General features: G+C 49.8%; 1 protein-coding gene across 4 annotated transcripts in view; it reads left to right on the top strand.

The window, feature by feature from the left end:
• Positions 1-17257, top strand: part of CACNA2D2 (calcium voltage-gated channel auxiliary subunit alpha2delta 2) — a 168781-nt gene that overhangs the window by 14376 nt on the left and 137148 nt on the right. For all 4 annotated transcript variants that reach the window (XM_032193971.1, XM_032193969.1, XM_032193970.1 and 1 more), the window contains exon 2: positions 9681-9762. In XM_032193971.1, the coding sequence (XP_032049862.1) occupies positions 9681-9762 (82 nt within the window). The remainder of the gene's footprint in view (positions 1-9680; positions 9763-17257) is intronic.

Here is a 17257-nt window from a genome sequence, read left to right as displayed (position 1 = left end):
TAAGTGTGATACATGAGGGGAGGGCATGTGGGCAGTAACCGTGATCACTGGAGCTCGGTCGTGGGTGCACTGCTTGTTCATTAGCTTGAGGCATCTGGTGAGGGAAGGGACATGGCAGTGCCTAGGCTCCAGCAGAATTTCCTGCACACCCTTCCCTTTTGAAGGGGAAGACAGCTTGTCGCAGATCAGTTTTTTCTTGCTGGGGTGGGAACCCCTAAGGTGCTTGGCACAGCATCCTTGTGCCCAAAAGTGCTCCAGCACTGCATCCCCAATCCACAGAGCTCTCCAGGACAGGGGGTGCATCCCTTTTGGCACAAAAAGCCAGCTGCTGCTGGCGATGGGGAAAATGGCCATGGTGGGCCAATGTGCTGAGCGTGTACAGCAAGGCCTGGGGGTACTTTCTGAGTCTTCCAGTCTGCTTCCACAACTGCAATTCCAATAAGCTTGTGGCCTTTACAAAGGAGAGGCTGTATTTGCTTTTCCCCGTGGAGGGAGGAGCGTTCCTCCCAGCTAGGAGGTGACCTGTGAAAGCTGCCAGGTTCCCCCCTGCTGCTGTGGTGCTCACTGGGACCAAACCGGGCTCCGTGCCTCCAGCATCCCCGCTGCACTGCACGTCTGGGTGCCACCTTACAAGCGGGGAGGTCCCGCAGACAGCTTTTAGATGTGTATCACCAAGTAGTGAGGTAATGGCATAAAACGCAGTAAATTATTATTTTTTTAAAACGCTTTCCACCCCCACCCCTTTTTTTCCTTTCCCCGCTGAAAGGAAGCAGCACAATGAGCAGCTTCTGGAAGTGAAGGCGACTGCATGCGAAATAACAGGGTTCTGGGTGTTTGGCTGGCGAGGGATGCAATGAGTGAGCATCGCTAAGTGCTTTATAATAACAATGATTACGGCGCGCTCTGAGGAGCCAGGAATCTCTCAGGTAGGGGAATGGTGTGGAGAGGGTTGTTTAAGGTGGGGGATTTAACTAGCTAGTCATCTACTGACAGCGACACCCAGGCAGACCCAGAGGACGTTTGGCTTTCCTCTTGTAGCAGAAGATCTTGGGGCAGAGGCTAACAGCATCTTCGCTTGATAAAGAGAGGTTGGAGACAAATTTGGCATAGGTCTGACAAGTCAGCGGTAGTTCAGACTCCCTAACGTGGCTTGTGTTTTACTGATCTGATTAATCGTCGCCCGCGTAATCCGCTTCTGAGCGGCTGAAATCTGATGGGAAGGGTGGGTGCTGACAGCAGTCCTCCAGTGTCCTGCGGCTAGTGAGAGTTACCCAGCTTGCTGTTTTCAGCCTGCTTATGTTTTGCTGCAGCTCTTCCTAGAAGCGTGACCCTCGCTGGCAGCATCTTTGGGTGGAGCACCTCGAGTGAGCAGGAGCTCTCTGGGAAGCTCTTAGTGGCTGTGGTCAGTCCTTTATTCCCTGATTGTCGCTGTGACATACCATTTCTCCCTCACCCTTTAAGCAGCACACTAGAGAATGGGATGACTACAATGTGTGCACTCAGAGCTCCTTTCCAGCAATCAGGGCTTGGCACTTCTGTATCATGCTTAGCTTCGTAGCTTGACTGGACTCTTTAAACAAATGGCCACAGCGAGAGGAATGATTTTATTTTTTCCACTCTTTTCTTATTTGCATTGTCAGGAGGTGGTTGTTGTAAAGCACCCTCAAGTCCTGAGGGGCCCGGGTCAGCTCGGATACTCATCCTGTGGCTGAGCAACGACAGAGGAGCACGGGGCGACTGGTAGCATCTCCTCACAAAGCTGTGTGCGTGTCCTTTAGGTGACAGTGCTCCGGTGGCACGGTACAGAAACATCGCCTGGACTTTTTTGTCCCTGATGTGCTCAGCTGACAGCTGTGCTATATCTCCAGGCTGTGCAAAAAGCTCTGCTATCCCCAGCTGAAAAGTGCGAATCCCTCTAGGTGCGGCTGTGCTGTCTTGTGGGGTGGCTCAGCCTCCCATCTGGTGAGGAGGATTTACTGGAATGAGCAAGAAGATGCAACGATCTACCCTACTTCTGTCTAGCTCCCAAGAGAGTCATGAATTATACACGGAATAAACAAATAACCTGATATGTCTGTCATTATATCATAAAGGACTTTAATAATTCATGCCGCTTGCAAAATCCTTACTAAGACCTACCCTCTGTAACCTTATCTTTGCGGTGGGGGATGGGAGCTCTTCAGCCTCTACTCAGATTGTGTCTGGAAAACAGGGAGGGAGTCGGTGAGGGGAAAGTTTTTGTGAAAAAAACTTCATCTGTGTAAGGGGTTGCAAAGAAATGTGGGAGAGTTACCGGCCGTGGGGGTCTCAGGGGGTTCTGAAAATGACAAGTGGCTGCACTGGGTGAAATTTATGCAGATAGCTTGCTTAATAAAGCTGACGCCTATTCACTTCTTTATTAATTCATTGTGTTTCAAGTCCAGATTTGTGACAGGCTTTGAGATCAGGAGCCCAGTCCTAATCCTGTGCGGTGAGAGTGCAGCCGTGGGGGAACCCATGGGCTTCTGCTGCTCCTGATGTACATCAGCAAGCGTGACAGAAATCTGGCTTCAGATGTAAAATAGGAGCAAGAACACAGCTTTCATAAAAGCAGGGATACTAAGACTTTAGGTTTGTTTTGGCTCCAAACATACCAAATGTCAAAGCACTGGGACTGCCCGCTGGAGTGTCTGTCTGTGGGACTGTCCTCGTGGCAGCAAGAGCAGCTGGTCTGGATCTCCAGATATGAGTAGGTAACTTACTCCTGCTGTAAGGCCACCAACTGAGTATTTTTTATGCTGCTGGGAAGCAGCTGGAGTATCCTCTGGGCATGGCAGAGGACTTCTTGCTGAGGCAGTTCTCTGCCCTGACTGCAGACAGCAAACCAGCCCCGTCAGGATGCTCGGTTCGGCCTCCTCCTAGAGAAAGAGGACTCGGTGGCCATGTGCTGAGACCAGATTCATCCCCTGAGACTGTGAAGACTGATTCGTGCACATCCTGTGCTCAGGGATCCTGATACGGAGGCGCTGCCGTGCGATGCTCTGACCGCCCCGGGATGGCCATGTCGTGGGGCGGGTGGGAGGAACGGGGTGGTTCGTGGCTGAAAGAGCTTCTTGGGAAGCAGTCTGCCTTCTGGCTGCAGGAGGTGTTTGCTGTCAGCATGTTGCTGTTCATTTTATTGCAGTGTCGGTGAGAGGCACGTGCTCAAAGGTTGGATCAAAGGGGTCCCAGGGCTGCGTGGTGGCCCCGCACAGCACATCCAGGGACTTCTTCCTCTTTCTCTTGGCAAACCATCTACAAACAGATTGATTTTCCTCAATCCTGCTCTTACGCTTTGAATTATTCACCGAATTATCCTTTGGCCTACGGCTTCTTTGCATATCAAGTACTCAAAATCAGCTTTTTGTAAAGTTTAAAATTCAAAATACTTTGATTGGACACGTAGCTCTCCAAGAATGGTTACTGTGGTTCTCTCTCCTGCTGGGAGGACATTTCAAGTGGGCTCCTGCAGGGATCTGCCTTGGACCTGGTTTTAGTCAATATTTTCCTTAATAACTTAAGCAATGGAATGGGCGATACGCTTATAAAATTTGCAGGCGACACTGAGCTGGGAGGGGTTGGATGTATTTCGGAAGGCATTATCAGAACTCAAAATGATTTAGAAAAATTGAACGGAGAGCCTGATATCAGCAAAAATGAAATTCAGTGAAAACAAATGCAAAGTGCTGCACTTAAGGAGAAATCCAATGTGCAAATACAGGCTAAAAAATATCTGTCTGGATAGCGGTGTGGCAGAAAAGATCTGGAGAGTTATAGCAGAGCACAAACTGAGTCGACAAAGCGCTGCTGCAGCAGAAGGGCACGTTTATTCTGCAGCATAAAGCACTTCCCAGGACAGGACCGGGGAGGCGATGGGTCGCCATGCAGCACCATGCTGGACTTCTGAGTGTCTGATCTCACTTTTTGGCCTGAGCCTTTGGAGATAGGCACAAACCGTAGGGATCCAGAGCTGGGCAACAAAAAGGATGAGGTGTATAAAGCAGTGCAAAGGAGGGAAAGTTGGGGGAAGAAAAAAGAGTTTGGAGGAGGAGAGAATTAAAGGGCAAAGGATGGTACAGAACAATGACTTGGCAGTTCTTAGGAGCTTGTCAGAAGAAAATTGTTTTCTGTCTGCTGTAGGTGGGATAAGTGGAAGAGGGAATTGAGATTTAGGGTGGAAAAAGTGAAGAATGGAACTGGAATAAGATACTCTGGGAATCCTGGCCTCACCTTCAGCAAAGGATTTAAAGAACAGGTTAGACAATGCTTTGTGTCCCAGTGCAGCTAATTGTGGCAGAAGAATTCCCAAGGGCCCTGCCATCCCATGCGTGTCTGATTGAACACTGACTATGTGCTCCATTTCCACAGGGAGTTTGGCCTTAGATATTTAATACTTCTGCTTCCCAGTACAGAAATCCTGATTAAGGAATGGTTTTCCTATTGCCTGAAGTCTCATAGGTGGCAAGCTGGTGGTTGCTGTTGTTTTTTGTCACAGGTACCTGCATGAATATTCGTGCTCGAGAACTGTTGATGAAAAATCTTCTGTACAGTTGTTGGACTGCTTTCCCTTCCCTTTCTGCCCAGCTCTGTCTGTCCTTCAGGCTGAGAAGACTTCCCAGTTACCCTTGTTATTATATTGGAGTACTTTGGGGGGGGGCATCAAACTGGGATCAGGATGGATCTGGTAGGAGGTTTGCCACTTTTTTAGAGACATACCTTGCTATAAGAACTGGAAAGACAACAGATACACAAACTTCTGTGCCTGCTTCTTTGTGCTTAGAGTTGAGGAAAACAAAGTAATTTGGTGGTAGAGCTGAAAGCAGAAAACATATTATTGTCTTTTCCCTTCGTGTTTCTTAAAGATCTGCCTTTGGTTGTAGTTTTGATATCAAATTGTCCTTTTCTTCCCTCCTATAATAATATCAAAGATCCTTTCTTATTACAGGGTAGACCAGATGGCAGGGGTGAATAACATCTTGACAAATTTTAAGAAAATTTGCCTGCTGGACTTGTCTTTCCAACCTCTCCTTTATAGAAACACCTGTGCACATACTTTAAATTAAAAAGGAGTCAGAAAATAACAGTGTGCGTGGCTTGGTAACGTCTGGAAGCATGGTCAGTAATTTGTTTGGTTGTTTTGTAGGCAGTGGGTACTCTCTGGAAATTGTATCTTAAAAAAAAATACAAATAAAACAAAGCTTGGTTTTGCTCATCATGTAAATATTAGCTGCTGGGGGGCTTTACAGCCTCGGTGTGTAAGAAATGAAGGAAACTCACAGGACACGAAGTGCACACGTCCACACGTGCACCTGTGTGCTGCCACGTGTGCTGTTATAGGTAAGGATTAAGCATCGTGAAGGGCTAAGCCCATTATAAGAAGTTCCCGCACAGCAAAAATTAGACAACACAGTAATTAATAACTGTATTAGATAGCAATATTTGGGCACTGAACCAAAGCGCATGAATCAGAGTGAAACATTCTTGGCTGAACACGCTGCGTGAAGTGTGGATGCTTGTACAGAACACTGAGTATAACTGGAGAAGCTCTGGGGCAGTATATCTACCGAGCAGGTAGTTATTTCCTCCGGTTCTTTTTATGTTTGGATGAATCTTTCTCTTCTTTGGGCCAGGAAGGCAGCAAGAGAAAAGGATGGTGTCTCCTATTATTTGACTTTTTTTTTTTAATTTATTTTTTTAGCATTCTCTCTTGCCCACAGCCAAGCAAGCGCTCTCCTTAGGCTGCTCCAATAAAATAGAGAAAAAAAAAAGAAAAAAAAAGAAAAAAGGAAACAAAGAAAACTATCTTCAAGCACATACCTTGTTTTCTTCCTCCCATTACCCTTTCACTGCACCTTTGCAGGAGGCACCTGTGAGGGGCCAGGCGCTGCTCCAGGGGCCCTACCAGGGGCCACCCCAGCGGCAGCGGGATGCTGGGGGGATCGCAGAGCCCTGTGCTGGGGTCCCCACAGCCACTTGTCTCACCCGGGGCACCCCCAGCACAAGTAAGGGGCTGTGTGAGCAGCGGCGAGGTGCAGGTGCCGTGGGTGCAATGCTCTGCTTCCTGCCTGCTGGACGTGTCTCCTGTGCGGTGCTTGTCGCAGAGTATTTTTGAAGCTCTGCTGCCTTTTTTTTTTTTTTTTAAAGCCCGTTTTATCTCATCTTTAGGAAAAATCAAATATGCAAATGATGAAATCAATTAGCATTTTTGTAGTTTTCTTTGGAGAGACAGAGATAAATGGTGTTGTGTTTCCAGAAATCATTTCTGTCCCTTGTTACATGTTGCAGAAGAGGTTGTAAAATATACAGGGGAAGGAAACAATTATTTTTTTTTAACACAAGAGATAATAGCGTATGTCCTGAATGTGCATGGTCATGCTTGTCCATATGGAGAGGCATTAGGTTGGAGGAGACCTCTGGAGAACCCGGTTGGAGGCAGAGCCACACAAGGTGATGGGTTCATGGATCAGCTGTGCGGCCCCCGCTGTGGATTGGGGTTGAGGGTGTGCCTGGCCACCTTGCCCTCCATTCCTGCTCAGATTCCAGCTCCGAGAGCTTCTCCTCACTACTGAGGACCTGGAAGTCGCCCTCAGTTTAAAGGGAAGATGGAGCAAGAGGCTGGTGCAGGGGGCCTCGTGGCCATCTGTGAGCAGCACTGCATCCAGGCCAGCGGCTTCCCAGCGCGTGCATCGGCTGTGTGCTCGGTGCCTTATTGTAAATGCCACTTCACAGGAGCAGTAGGGGACTCCAGGCTGCGTGTTTTGAGGAGTTATCGCTCCTCGAGCCCTGTAACGCCACCTGAGGCGTGCAGTAATGGCCCAGGAATGCAATGACTGTCATGTCTTATTGCTTACAGCTTCCATATGAGACACGCTTCGAAGCGAAATCTCCATGTTCATAATAGGCTATCAATTTCTTTACCCTCTTCATCCTTGCTACAGTCTTCTTCCATAAAATCTGAAGTGCGGCGGCTGTGGGGCAGAAACAGGAGGCAGAAGGTCAACGACGACAGAAGAATAATGGGGTTTACGTGTTGATTTTCTTTGCAAAGGCGGTTTTCAACCCAATATATGGCAAGTGAGATGCAAACACCAACTCAGGATGTGGCCTGAAGAATTCCAGCCATGGGCATTGCTTGGGCCATGGGGATGTGGCAACGGGTCAGACACGTGCAAAACCTTTGGCAAGTGGTGTGGGGAAAGGGGTGTGCTAGCTGGAAAAAAAAGCTCGCTACCTGAAAAGCTGTCATATAGCCGTGCTTCTAGAAATCTGGCATCAACTCTGCAGAAATCCCATGTTTTTTCACAGTGTAGTGCACATTTATTTCTGGTTAGTGGTTTCTAAAGGCTTACCAGGACTCCGAGAAACCACAGGTCAGTAAGGCTGAGAGCCAGGTAACGTGAGGCTGCGCAGTTAAAGCAAGTTCTGGGCTTTCTCATGAATGAAAAATCTGGTGGCTTTTCCCTAAAATAGTGCTACTTTTTTGGGGGCAGGGGGCGGAATAAGTTGTAACGTTATTTTTGAGCAAATCTGCTGACTAAGTTTAATTTTAAATCTCAGTCTGGTTGAGCACTCAGTGTCTCTCTTGCAGATGCCAGCAGAATAACGCCGATGCCTCTGTCTTCCCGCATCCCTAGCCCTCTCTGACGGCTTGGCTGGACACGAAACTTGTGGGGATGTGAGCAGTTGTTAGCGTTGGTGGATACAGGTCGAGATGGGCTGCAGTTTTTGCGTGGCATGGTGGTGTAGGTGTTCCTGGAGGGAGCTGGTACGGGCAAGTGTCAGCGAGTGGCAGGATCGTACCCAGAGCTGGAAGCAAAGGGAAGGTGTTAGGTCCGTAAGTCCTCAGCAGGGCTTCTTCAACCCGTGGCTGAGTGTGAGTGTGAGCATATAATTGATTTTTTTAATTTATTTTGGTTCACTGGATAAACTGGGGGGAAAAAAGAGCTCATAAAATCACTTCTGGTGCTTCAAGGCATATTTGGAAATGAATGACTTATGTAGAAATAAATAATTTTGGGGGAATATACTTCAGTAGATTTGTGAGTAACTTTGGCCAACCTGAATAAACCTTTGATAGCAAATAAAATGTTTGACTGGAGAGGGGGAAAAAAATCCACCTCACCCAGCTCTGTTTGTGACCCTTCGTGTTTACACTGGCAGTCCCTGGGCTTTGCTTTGTCTCCTTTGGGTGAAAGGTGTGCCTGCTGGCTCCTATACCCATCACCTGGCGTGCGTTTCCTCTCCTCCCCAGTAAAGCTCCAAAGCAAAAAGACAGCGTCACCTCTGCAGAAATGTTAGAAATGAAGTAGGTTATACTGGTAAATGCTGAAGATTTGGAGCGTGCGGTTAAATTTTGGTTTCATCCATAGCCTCTGTTGTTACTAACTGGCCTGTGCAGCCGTCTGCTGGTCCCTCCTGCCTGCCTTTCCTCTCCTCGCTCCCCAGCAGTGCTGCTTCAGCCCTGCTTCGAGTGTGGAGTTGGTGGTTGTCTCGAGGTTGTTTCTGCTCTGGTATTTTTGCCCAGCTTGCTCCACTTCGGGACAACGCTTTATAATTAGGAGTCCTCTGTGTCCTCGCTTCTTAGTTGTTTCTTTGCCTCCTGACCTCCAGGAAAGCCTCTCCAGTGGCTTCGCAGGGCTGAGGAGTGCACGTACGCTGTCTGGGGAGCTTCTCGTGGTGTGAAGAGTGAAAACATTGTGTGAGCTGATGGAAAGAGCAAAAGCCCCAAGCTGCTCTGCTCCCTCCCAGCTTCTCCGTGCCCATGTAATCCCTTTGCCATGATGCTGGCCTTGCCTTCTGTCCCTTTTATTCCTTCACTGCTTTCTTTGTCCGTTGCTGTCTTTAGGGACGAATGTTGCTGTGGAGAAAGCGCCGGCTGTGGTAACAAGTGGGGTAGAGGCAATCCAGCATCGCTCTTCGGGGCCAGATGGGAGATCTGACATTTGCGTGGCCAGGGGCTGGAGTCTGGAAATCTCATTAAAAGGAGGAGGGTTATCGAGTTCTGGGGCTTTAGGAGGGTGGTTTTGCTGTTGCTTTAACTTGATGGCATTGCTGTAAGCGAAAATCTGTGTGGCTGCCTACACGGGGGTGTCGTGCGTGCCGGAAGGATTGCTGTGCAGGGCTTGGGATGGAGGGACCGAGGAGGTCCCCACAGGGGGTCTGGCAGGCACTGCCAGGCTCAGCAGCCCCCAGATGCCGCAGCAGTGATCTGTTGGTGCTCTGGGACGGGCGCCTCTCGTCCTGCATCCCTGCTGCAGCAGCGAGCTGCCCTCTGCAGCGGGCGCCGCAGCACTTAGACCTCATTCAGCACTCCGGGCTTAAGTAATTAGCTACTGCCACTGTTAATATACGAAGGGAAAAAAATACACTTTGCAATTTTTGTTGTACTGCTTCTTCCCTCTTCTCTCTGTGGTGCCTTCTGCATACGTTGTTTTGGAGTCCTGAAGCTTACAGCCTGCCCCAGCCATAGCTCTCAGACGCCGCCTGTTCTTGGTATTCTGCCTGCGCCCGGGGCTGCAGGAGCAGAGCTGTTAACGTAGCTGAGGGCACTGATTTCCTCCCTCTCCCTTTAATTACCTTGCTTATCTACTGAGTGTCAGGGCTCTGACTTTCTCTCTTTCTTTCTCTCCCTTTCCTCCTCTCGTTCTCTCTGTCTCTTGCAGTATGCAGTACTGGGCCAGAAGGCTGGAGCAGGAGATTGATGGAGTGATGAGGATATTTGGTGGAGTCCAGCAGCTCAGAGGGGTAAGCTGTCCGTCTTTTACCTGTGCTGCCTTCCTCGTAGCAATGAACGTTCTCATCTGCAGAAATCACCTGTGTGAACACTTGCAGCAAGTCACCTCTCCGCTCACTCCATGTGCAGGGGCATGGCTTGCTGCGCTTCTGGTTGCAAGTCGATTCGATGCCTTCATCAAGCGTGTGGCTGTGCGTGTGTTTTGCATCTGTCTGTTCCTCCAAGGCTGCATGTCACTGCTACCCGAGCATGTACCTGTGTTTCTATATGGCACGCTAACTGCACCTTCCACCCAGCCGTTCTTCCAGGGACTGAAGGTAGTTTAATTTGTGTTTTAGTTCCAAACTTTGCTGACAAAGAAGCGTTCAAAGGATAATTTGGACTAGCTGATGAAAGTTCTGCGTTTCTGAATATAGATTGCAGGTAAAGCTGTAGCTCCTGGCTTCTGTCCTCAGGCGCCACAGACCAGAATGGATGCTGTTCCCTGCCTCCTGCTCCCACCTCTGGCTTAGCACAGGGCCTGGCTGCAGCGTTGGCAGGAGCCAGATCTGTTGCACATTCTGGCAGCGATGGCTCAGAGCTAAGCTGGGGCAGTGACAGAAGGATTTTGTCGTGCTCTGTAATCTTTAGGATCCCTCTGGGTTCCCCTTCCCAGCCCTGTTGTCAAGTTTAGCTATTTTGAAATGGAGTAAATTGAAATCAGGGTGACAACACTAACCAAATTAGTTGAAATTAGGGTGACAAAACATAGAGGGCACTTGTATTTCTCATGGCAGTGGCATGTTCTTCTTAAAAGCCAGTGGTTTGTGGGCCTCTCCCTTTCTTACACCAGTGGCTGTACAGGTTTCAACAGAGCTGTTCATATTCTATACTGCTGGTTGTAATCCATTGTCTAAACACAGAAGTTGCACTGGTTTCTTTTAAATGCACTTTAAAATGAGTTTAATCGAAGGCTTGCAAAGCTCTTCATAATTCATCCATTCATTTACATTCATATTTGAGCTTCAGAATGGTTTATCTGGGTTTCGCTTGCATTCGTTTCCCTGGAACTGATACAAACTTCATGTGCAGCGTGGAAAGCATGTACACCATTTTGGTTTTACCAAACCTTTTTGATTGCATTTGTGCATTTGCGCAGCGCAGTTTGCATGTTGGCAGGGTGTTACAATCAGAGCCAAGGATGCAAATTCTCCAGGCAGCACGTAGGCACAAGAGGCACCATACTCTTTCGCAGAGCACATTTAAAAAAAAAAAAAAAAGCTACTACACTTTGTACATGTCCTCTCTTACAATTTATTCTTATTAGCTTTGATTTTGCTCCTTTGCATGTTAAATAGGTATATCATGTAATTTTTTTAATGCTGTAATTAAAGAGAAATTACACCTCCAATTTGCCAGCACTTGACTCCTATTGGCCAGTCAGTCAATTACAGGTAAGAGAGCTTCCCACTTTTTCTGCTTAATTCTTCTGGTAGAACATAGTGCATCACGGCAGTGGATTAACACAAGATAACCTGACATCAGAAGGACTGAAGTTTTTGGGGTTTTGTGTTTTAATTTTTTTTTTTGGAACCTTCCTCTGAATTGAGGAGCCGTGCACAGTTACTGTACCTGTTGAATATATAAACCACCAGAAGCCAAGAAATGAGCTACTGCAAATTCTAACATGCAGCTGTTAAAGCACCAGTAAAGCCTAGTGGAGGCTTTCTCTGGGTCTCTATGGGGGAACTTGGGATGTGGAGTTCAGGTTTGATCCGTAAATGGAATATTGAGTGAATTACACTTCTCATAAAGACCATGTTGCTTGCTAGTGCTCATGTGAAATTACACAGAGTGCTTCATCCTGAAGAACGCAGAGCTGTGCTCACAGCAAGTCCTTCCTGCACACATGTGCCTGGGTTGCAGTATGGGAAGTGCTTAATGCCATAGTGGCACTGTAACACACTTGGGGGCATGAATTTTTTTAAAAAAATCCCTATTCTGCGTGGTGGAAATCTAGTGGGTGGCGATGAATTTGTAGGGTTGGAACTCAGTCTGGGTTTGGAAAAGGCACTGCCTGGGCATGGCCTGGATGAACTTCACTGACATGGAGCCTTGCAAGCAGGATGAAGGGTACCAAGCTGCAAAGCTGCTTTCTGAGAAACAGCAGGAGCTGGAAGAACCATCTAGCTGGAAGCACCCACTGGGACACCTCAGGAAGGTTTATCATAAAGGAGGAGTAGCCCTGTTTGGGGCAAGGAGGAGTGAGGCAAATGGGGCAGGTAGATCCTGGGAGCAGAGCCCGATTTTAGCCAAAGCTTGCTCATCTTGTTCAGTTTGCTGCATTAGTCTGGGACATTCCAAGTGTCTGCAGAGTCCCTTGGGGTATGCAGAGCATAGGGAGGGGTATTAGAGGTGGGGCAGAGCTCTGGTGTCGCAGAAGGCCAAACTGATCCTTCTGAAGCCAGGAACCTGTAGCGGGACACGTTCGTGCAGCGTGGGAGCGCTGGGGATGGTGCTGTGCCAGGCACGGAGCTTCCCTGCTCAGCTGGGGCCCGGCTGGCACTGTGACAGGCTGGTGAACGGTAATGAAATACCCTCCTTAGGGTTTTGTCAGGTGCACTTATACTTTTCCTTGAGTTGCTGTGAGTGGAAGTGGACCTGCTCTTCGGTTATTGACTGAAATCGTATAACTGTTGTGGCATATGAGGCATGAAATTTATTGTCAGAAATATGGTGTCCGGGAACATAACGGTGCTGAATATTTTATCTTGCTGGAGTGCTGCCCACCCGAGAAGGGTTTTTTTTATTTTAACTCTGAAGTAATTTCTTAGAGTTGGGGTACTACGTGTCGGATGTCACTGCTTCGCTCCCCTCGTGCAGATTGAAGAGGCAGTCATCTCGTGCTTCTGGGGACATTATCCAAGCTTATTCCTTTCAGATGTTTCTCTGCTGGAGGAGAGTGCTTTTCTGTGGCAATTAGAGGAGGGTGAGAAGCTTTGAGATGCAACAGGGTCATGCCAGGGGGCTTGCCTTTCATGTGTGAGACACCTCCTTGCTTCTCTCCTTGAAGTCCAGACCTTGAAAACATGTACGTGTGGTGACATTTACACTTACATCTGAGTGCTGTCGGGAGGACTCTGACCTTGCTGAACTGATTCCCTGCACGGTGGAGCTGGTGCTTGTGGTACAGCATTGTGTTTGTTGGCTGGCCGGTTCCTCTAGGCGTGCCTCAAAGCAAATCCCAGCGTGTGGAGAGATGAGGGCGTGCTGCCTTTCCTCCCCGTCCTCGCCGCCCTCGTGGATCACCAGAAATAGAGAGCAGAAATCTGTACAGATATAACTGGCTGGCACAATGATACGTGGAACCATGAACTGCTATCTAAAGAGGATGAAATTCTTCAAATAATTTTATTCTACAGTAAAGAATATTACATTAAAAACCCAGTTCCCCAACCTCTATTCTTTTTCTTAGTGACCTTCTCCATGGCTGCTGTGGACTCTTCATTACTTTGTAGGACAAAAAATGTTTGGTTTTGGCATTTCCTGCTACAGTGCACCAAATTTCTGTTTCTTCAGTATTTTGGCACAAGTAAATGTTGTTCACTTTTGACCAAAGTCAACAAATTTGCTATTTTTTCAGTGCTTATGCTGCAAAACGCAGCATCCATAAGTAGGGTTATAAGGAGGACCTGGGGAACTACAGGCCTGTCAGCCTGACCTTGGTGCCAGGAAAGGTGATGGAGCAGGTGATGGAACAGGCATCCTGGCTGTGTCAGGAGTAGTGCAGCCAGCACACCAGGGAGGTGATCGTCTCCCTGGGCTCTGCTCTGGTGAGGCCGCCCCTCGAGTGCTGGGTTCAGCTTTGGGCCCCTCACTCCCAGAAGGACATCGAGGCCCTGGAGCGTGGCCAGAGAAGGGCTGCGAAGCTGCTGCAGGGCCTGGGACACAAGTCCTATGGAAAAGAGGAGGCTCAGGGGAGACTTCATTGCTCTCTGCAGCTCCCTGAAAGGAAGGTGTGGGGAGCTGGGGGTCGGCCTCTTCTCACAGGAAACCAGTGACAGGATGAGGGGGAATGGCCTCAAGCTGTGCCAGGGGAGGTTCAGGTTGGCAATGAGGAGACATTTCTGCTCAGAACGAGCAGTCAGGCATTGGGACGGGTTGCCCAGGGAGGTGGTGGAGTCACCGTCCCTGGGGGTGTTCAAGGAAAGGTTGGACGTGGTGCTTGGGGACATGGTTTAGTGGGTGACACTGGTGGTAGGGTGATGGTTGGACCAGATGAAGAGTGCTGAGGCAGGATGAACAACGTGCAGTGCAGATTCGGGGCTGGTGCTGGGCTTGGGTCTCTGCACTGCTGTTGCCATGCCTCTCTGTGTCCCTTTGCAAATCCACCCAGAGGCCTGATGCTGGAGCTCTGCCGCTTCCATCCTGTGCTGGTGCAGCATGCCCTGACTTACTGGTGTGTCCTACTGTGCTGGTGCCTGTGGTGGGACCAGCCAGAGCCACCACCTGGGGTTGTTGTGAGCCTCCTTTGCCGCAGAGTGGGCTGAGGCTGCCAGTCTCCTCTCGCTTGTTACCTAAATTGTTAGATCCTGTGTCTCCTGAAGTGAGCAGCTAGCTCGTCAGACCTCCTCCTCCTCCTCCTCAGCATCTTTTATCCGTGGCTGCCTGTTAATGGGCTAGTTTCTTTGAAAATTACTGAGGAAACCAAAGCCTTCACAATAGCTGGGGAAAAAACTGAGCTGTGTAAGTGCTGAGCTCCCTTTCTGCACTTCTCTGTGCCTTTCCCGGTTCTGCAGGAAGGCGTTAGCAGGCGCAGGTGGGTAGCAGAGCTGGGCCTGTCTGTGGCTTGGATGAGCAGAGCTAATGGGCCACTTTGAAGTCCGAGCAGCTGTTCCTGTAACCACCTTCCCTTTTCCCTCGGGAGGGCAGAGGCAGTGCTCGGATCCGCCTCACCCGCATACGAGTGGTTGCTGGGCTTAGCTTCGGATGGCACTGAGGAAACACCCGGTCCATAACAGTCCAGATGGCCCTCCCGGGCTCTGCTGCGAGTGCTGTGGCAGAAGTGGATGGACTTTGTCCTTGTAATCAACATCTCATTTTACTTGAGTGCATTTTCGTTTCTCTGTCTTCTGTTCTCGCTTGTTACCTTATGCTGTTTTCTCAGCTTTGTTTTTGCCAGTTTGGCATCTCTGCCTGGCAGCAGTGCTGCAGTTCATTGATCTGGTCTCTTGTGAAAGGGGAGGACAAATCCTGCTGGCTGGGGCTGGGGGCACAGAGACCAGGATCTGTGCAGGTGTCCCCGCACCATTGTCTGCCTCACAGCAGCTGCCTGTCCCTTCTGCTCAGCACTCCTCTGATGTCTCACCTCTGGTTTTCGAAATGTGGCCGTCTTTGAGTTGAGGCAGCCACAGGTGAGGAACTGTGATTGAGCCCTGCAAAAACAAGAACTTAGTTTAAAAAAAAAAAGGCACAACCCCACCACATACGAGCAGAGTTCTGGCTTGGATCTGAAGAGCTGAAGCAGCATCCACCTCGCACGCTGCTGCAGTCGCTTGCAGTAGCTCCCCTCCTGTGATGGGGTCTCTGCAGTGCCGAGTGCTTCACGTGGCTGCGGGAGCTGGTACAGAGCTAGCATCGCCTTAATGCCAGCACTGGGAGGCAAGACGCTTCTGTCAAAGGGGCTGCCGAGGTTTTCTCTTCACCTTTTTGATCTTGGCTAACTATTGGCACAATAGTAACGTAGCCTAGGTCTTCCTAGGAGATGTGTAATGCCTGTTCTGCTCACTCCTGTTATCCCTGAATATAGAAACAGTTACCCAGGTGTTCACTAGGCATGGAGAATTTGGGCAGCCTTTATGGTACCTTTAAATGAACCCTGTTAGAGAGTCGCTGCACTGCATGCACTGAGCAATGCGTCTGTTCTCTGCAGCTGCTGGGTAGGGCAGGCCCCGAGAGGAGGGCAGAGCTCTGCTCCTGGGACACGTGAGTCTTGTGGCAGAGGTGGGAGTGGGATGCCAGCCTCCCGAGACTCAGTCCAGCACCACGATGTGCAGACTGACCTGCAGGACTGCAGCAGAGCACACCCGGCTGTTTCCTTTCGAGACATCCACCTCCTGCTGCAGGCTGGGGAGAAGCAGAGCCTGGCGCCTGCATTGTGTGCTCGGGGCAGAGAGGAGGGGGCCGAGGGCAGAGCCTGCATGTGTCTGCCTGGTGCTCGCTGTTCCTCTCCCCGTCTCCCCCCAGCCCACTTCTGCACGCTGTCGCTGTGCTCTCCCCGTGTTTGATAAGAGGAAGCGCGCGATGCCAGATAAACGCGTTCCCGTTCCAAACAGCTTGGGTTTATTTTAATCTGCCTGGGCCGTTCAGCAGCCTCAGCACTGCTCAGCACCGGCCGTGCAAGGAGGGGCATTTCAACGTGCTCGTCCTTACAGCAGCTTGGATAGGGGAGGGAGATCCTCCCTCACCCTTCGTGCAGGCCGGTGCCTTGCACTGCCAGCCCCTCGCACCCATCGTCTTACTTGTCCCTCTTCCTCCCTGCGACAACCGCGTCGCATCCATACTGGAAGGGAAGATGTCAGGGAAACATATGCTGCAGCTTTTTGTACATTTGCATAATTTGAGTAACGTGCATGAATAATTTATAGCTGCACGTGGCCCTGCCCCGAGCCGCTGTGCCCGTGCCGTGCGTGGCCGGGCTGCTGCCGACGTGGGAGCCCTGCTTTGAGAGAGCAGGCGTACTTGGCAGAGGAAGATGAGGCTTATGGTTGTCAGGGAAGGGCAGGCTGGAAGTCTGAGGCTAAAAGGCCTTCGGGCTAGTCTCACCTGTGCTATTTCATGAATCCTGACCCCAGCAGTCAGTAGCAGCAGCAAACCATTGCCCAGGCACCGTCCCACTGTTCACCGGCTCTTAGGTGCGCGAGTTCTCAGGCTGGAAAGCTGAGAGTGCCGGGGGGGTTTCCTAAAGGAGTGACCTGGGTGACCAAAAAGGCGTATTCATGCTGTAGCAAATTTTAGTTTAAACTACATTTGGTCCTTCCCAATTGTTTGAAATCCTTGGCTAGAAAGCAGAGTGCGAAGGGGAAGGAGGTGCAGGCACGCATGCGTACGAGCTCGTTGGTGTTACCCACTGGGAAACTGAGGCAGGTGGTCGAGCTGCCCACGGCCATGTAACAAACGTGTGGTGTGACCTGGGCTGCTCTCCATCAGGTGTACAGCGTGTGTCCTGAGGGGAATGTGTGTGGAGGGGTGACAGGCACAGAAACAGTGCTTAAAGCCCTCGCTTTGAACCCTTTCACTCTACAGAATTACTCTGGAAAGATAATATACCTGCAGTTAGTTGGTGAGTTAGCAAAAGCAGGGGATTGCTGCTGAGTTTTATGGAGTCATTTCTGATTTATACTGCTGTCAGCGACAAGTGAAATGAGCCCAGTATTCAACAGACTGATGTTCAGGTGTGCATGCTGCTGAGCGCACTTCTCTGCACATCGTGTCCAAAAACGTCCCCGACGTACTTCTCCAGTCCGC

Source organism: Aythya fuligula, chromosome 10 (genome assembly GCF_009819795.1).
Source record: "Aythya fuligula isolate bAytFul2 chromosome 10, bAytFul2.pri, whole genome shotgun sequence".
NCBI lineage: Eukaryota > Metazoa > Chordata > Aves > Anseriformes > Anatidae > Aythya > Aythya fuligula.
The sequence above is the reverse complement of the archived record's forward strand: the minus strand, read 5'-3'. Positions and strand labels throughout refer to the sequence as shown.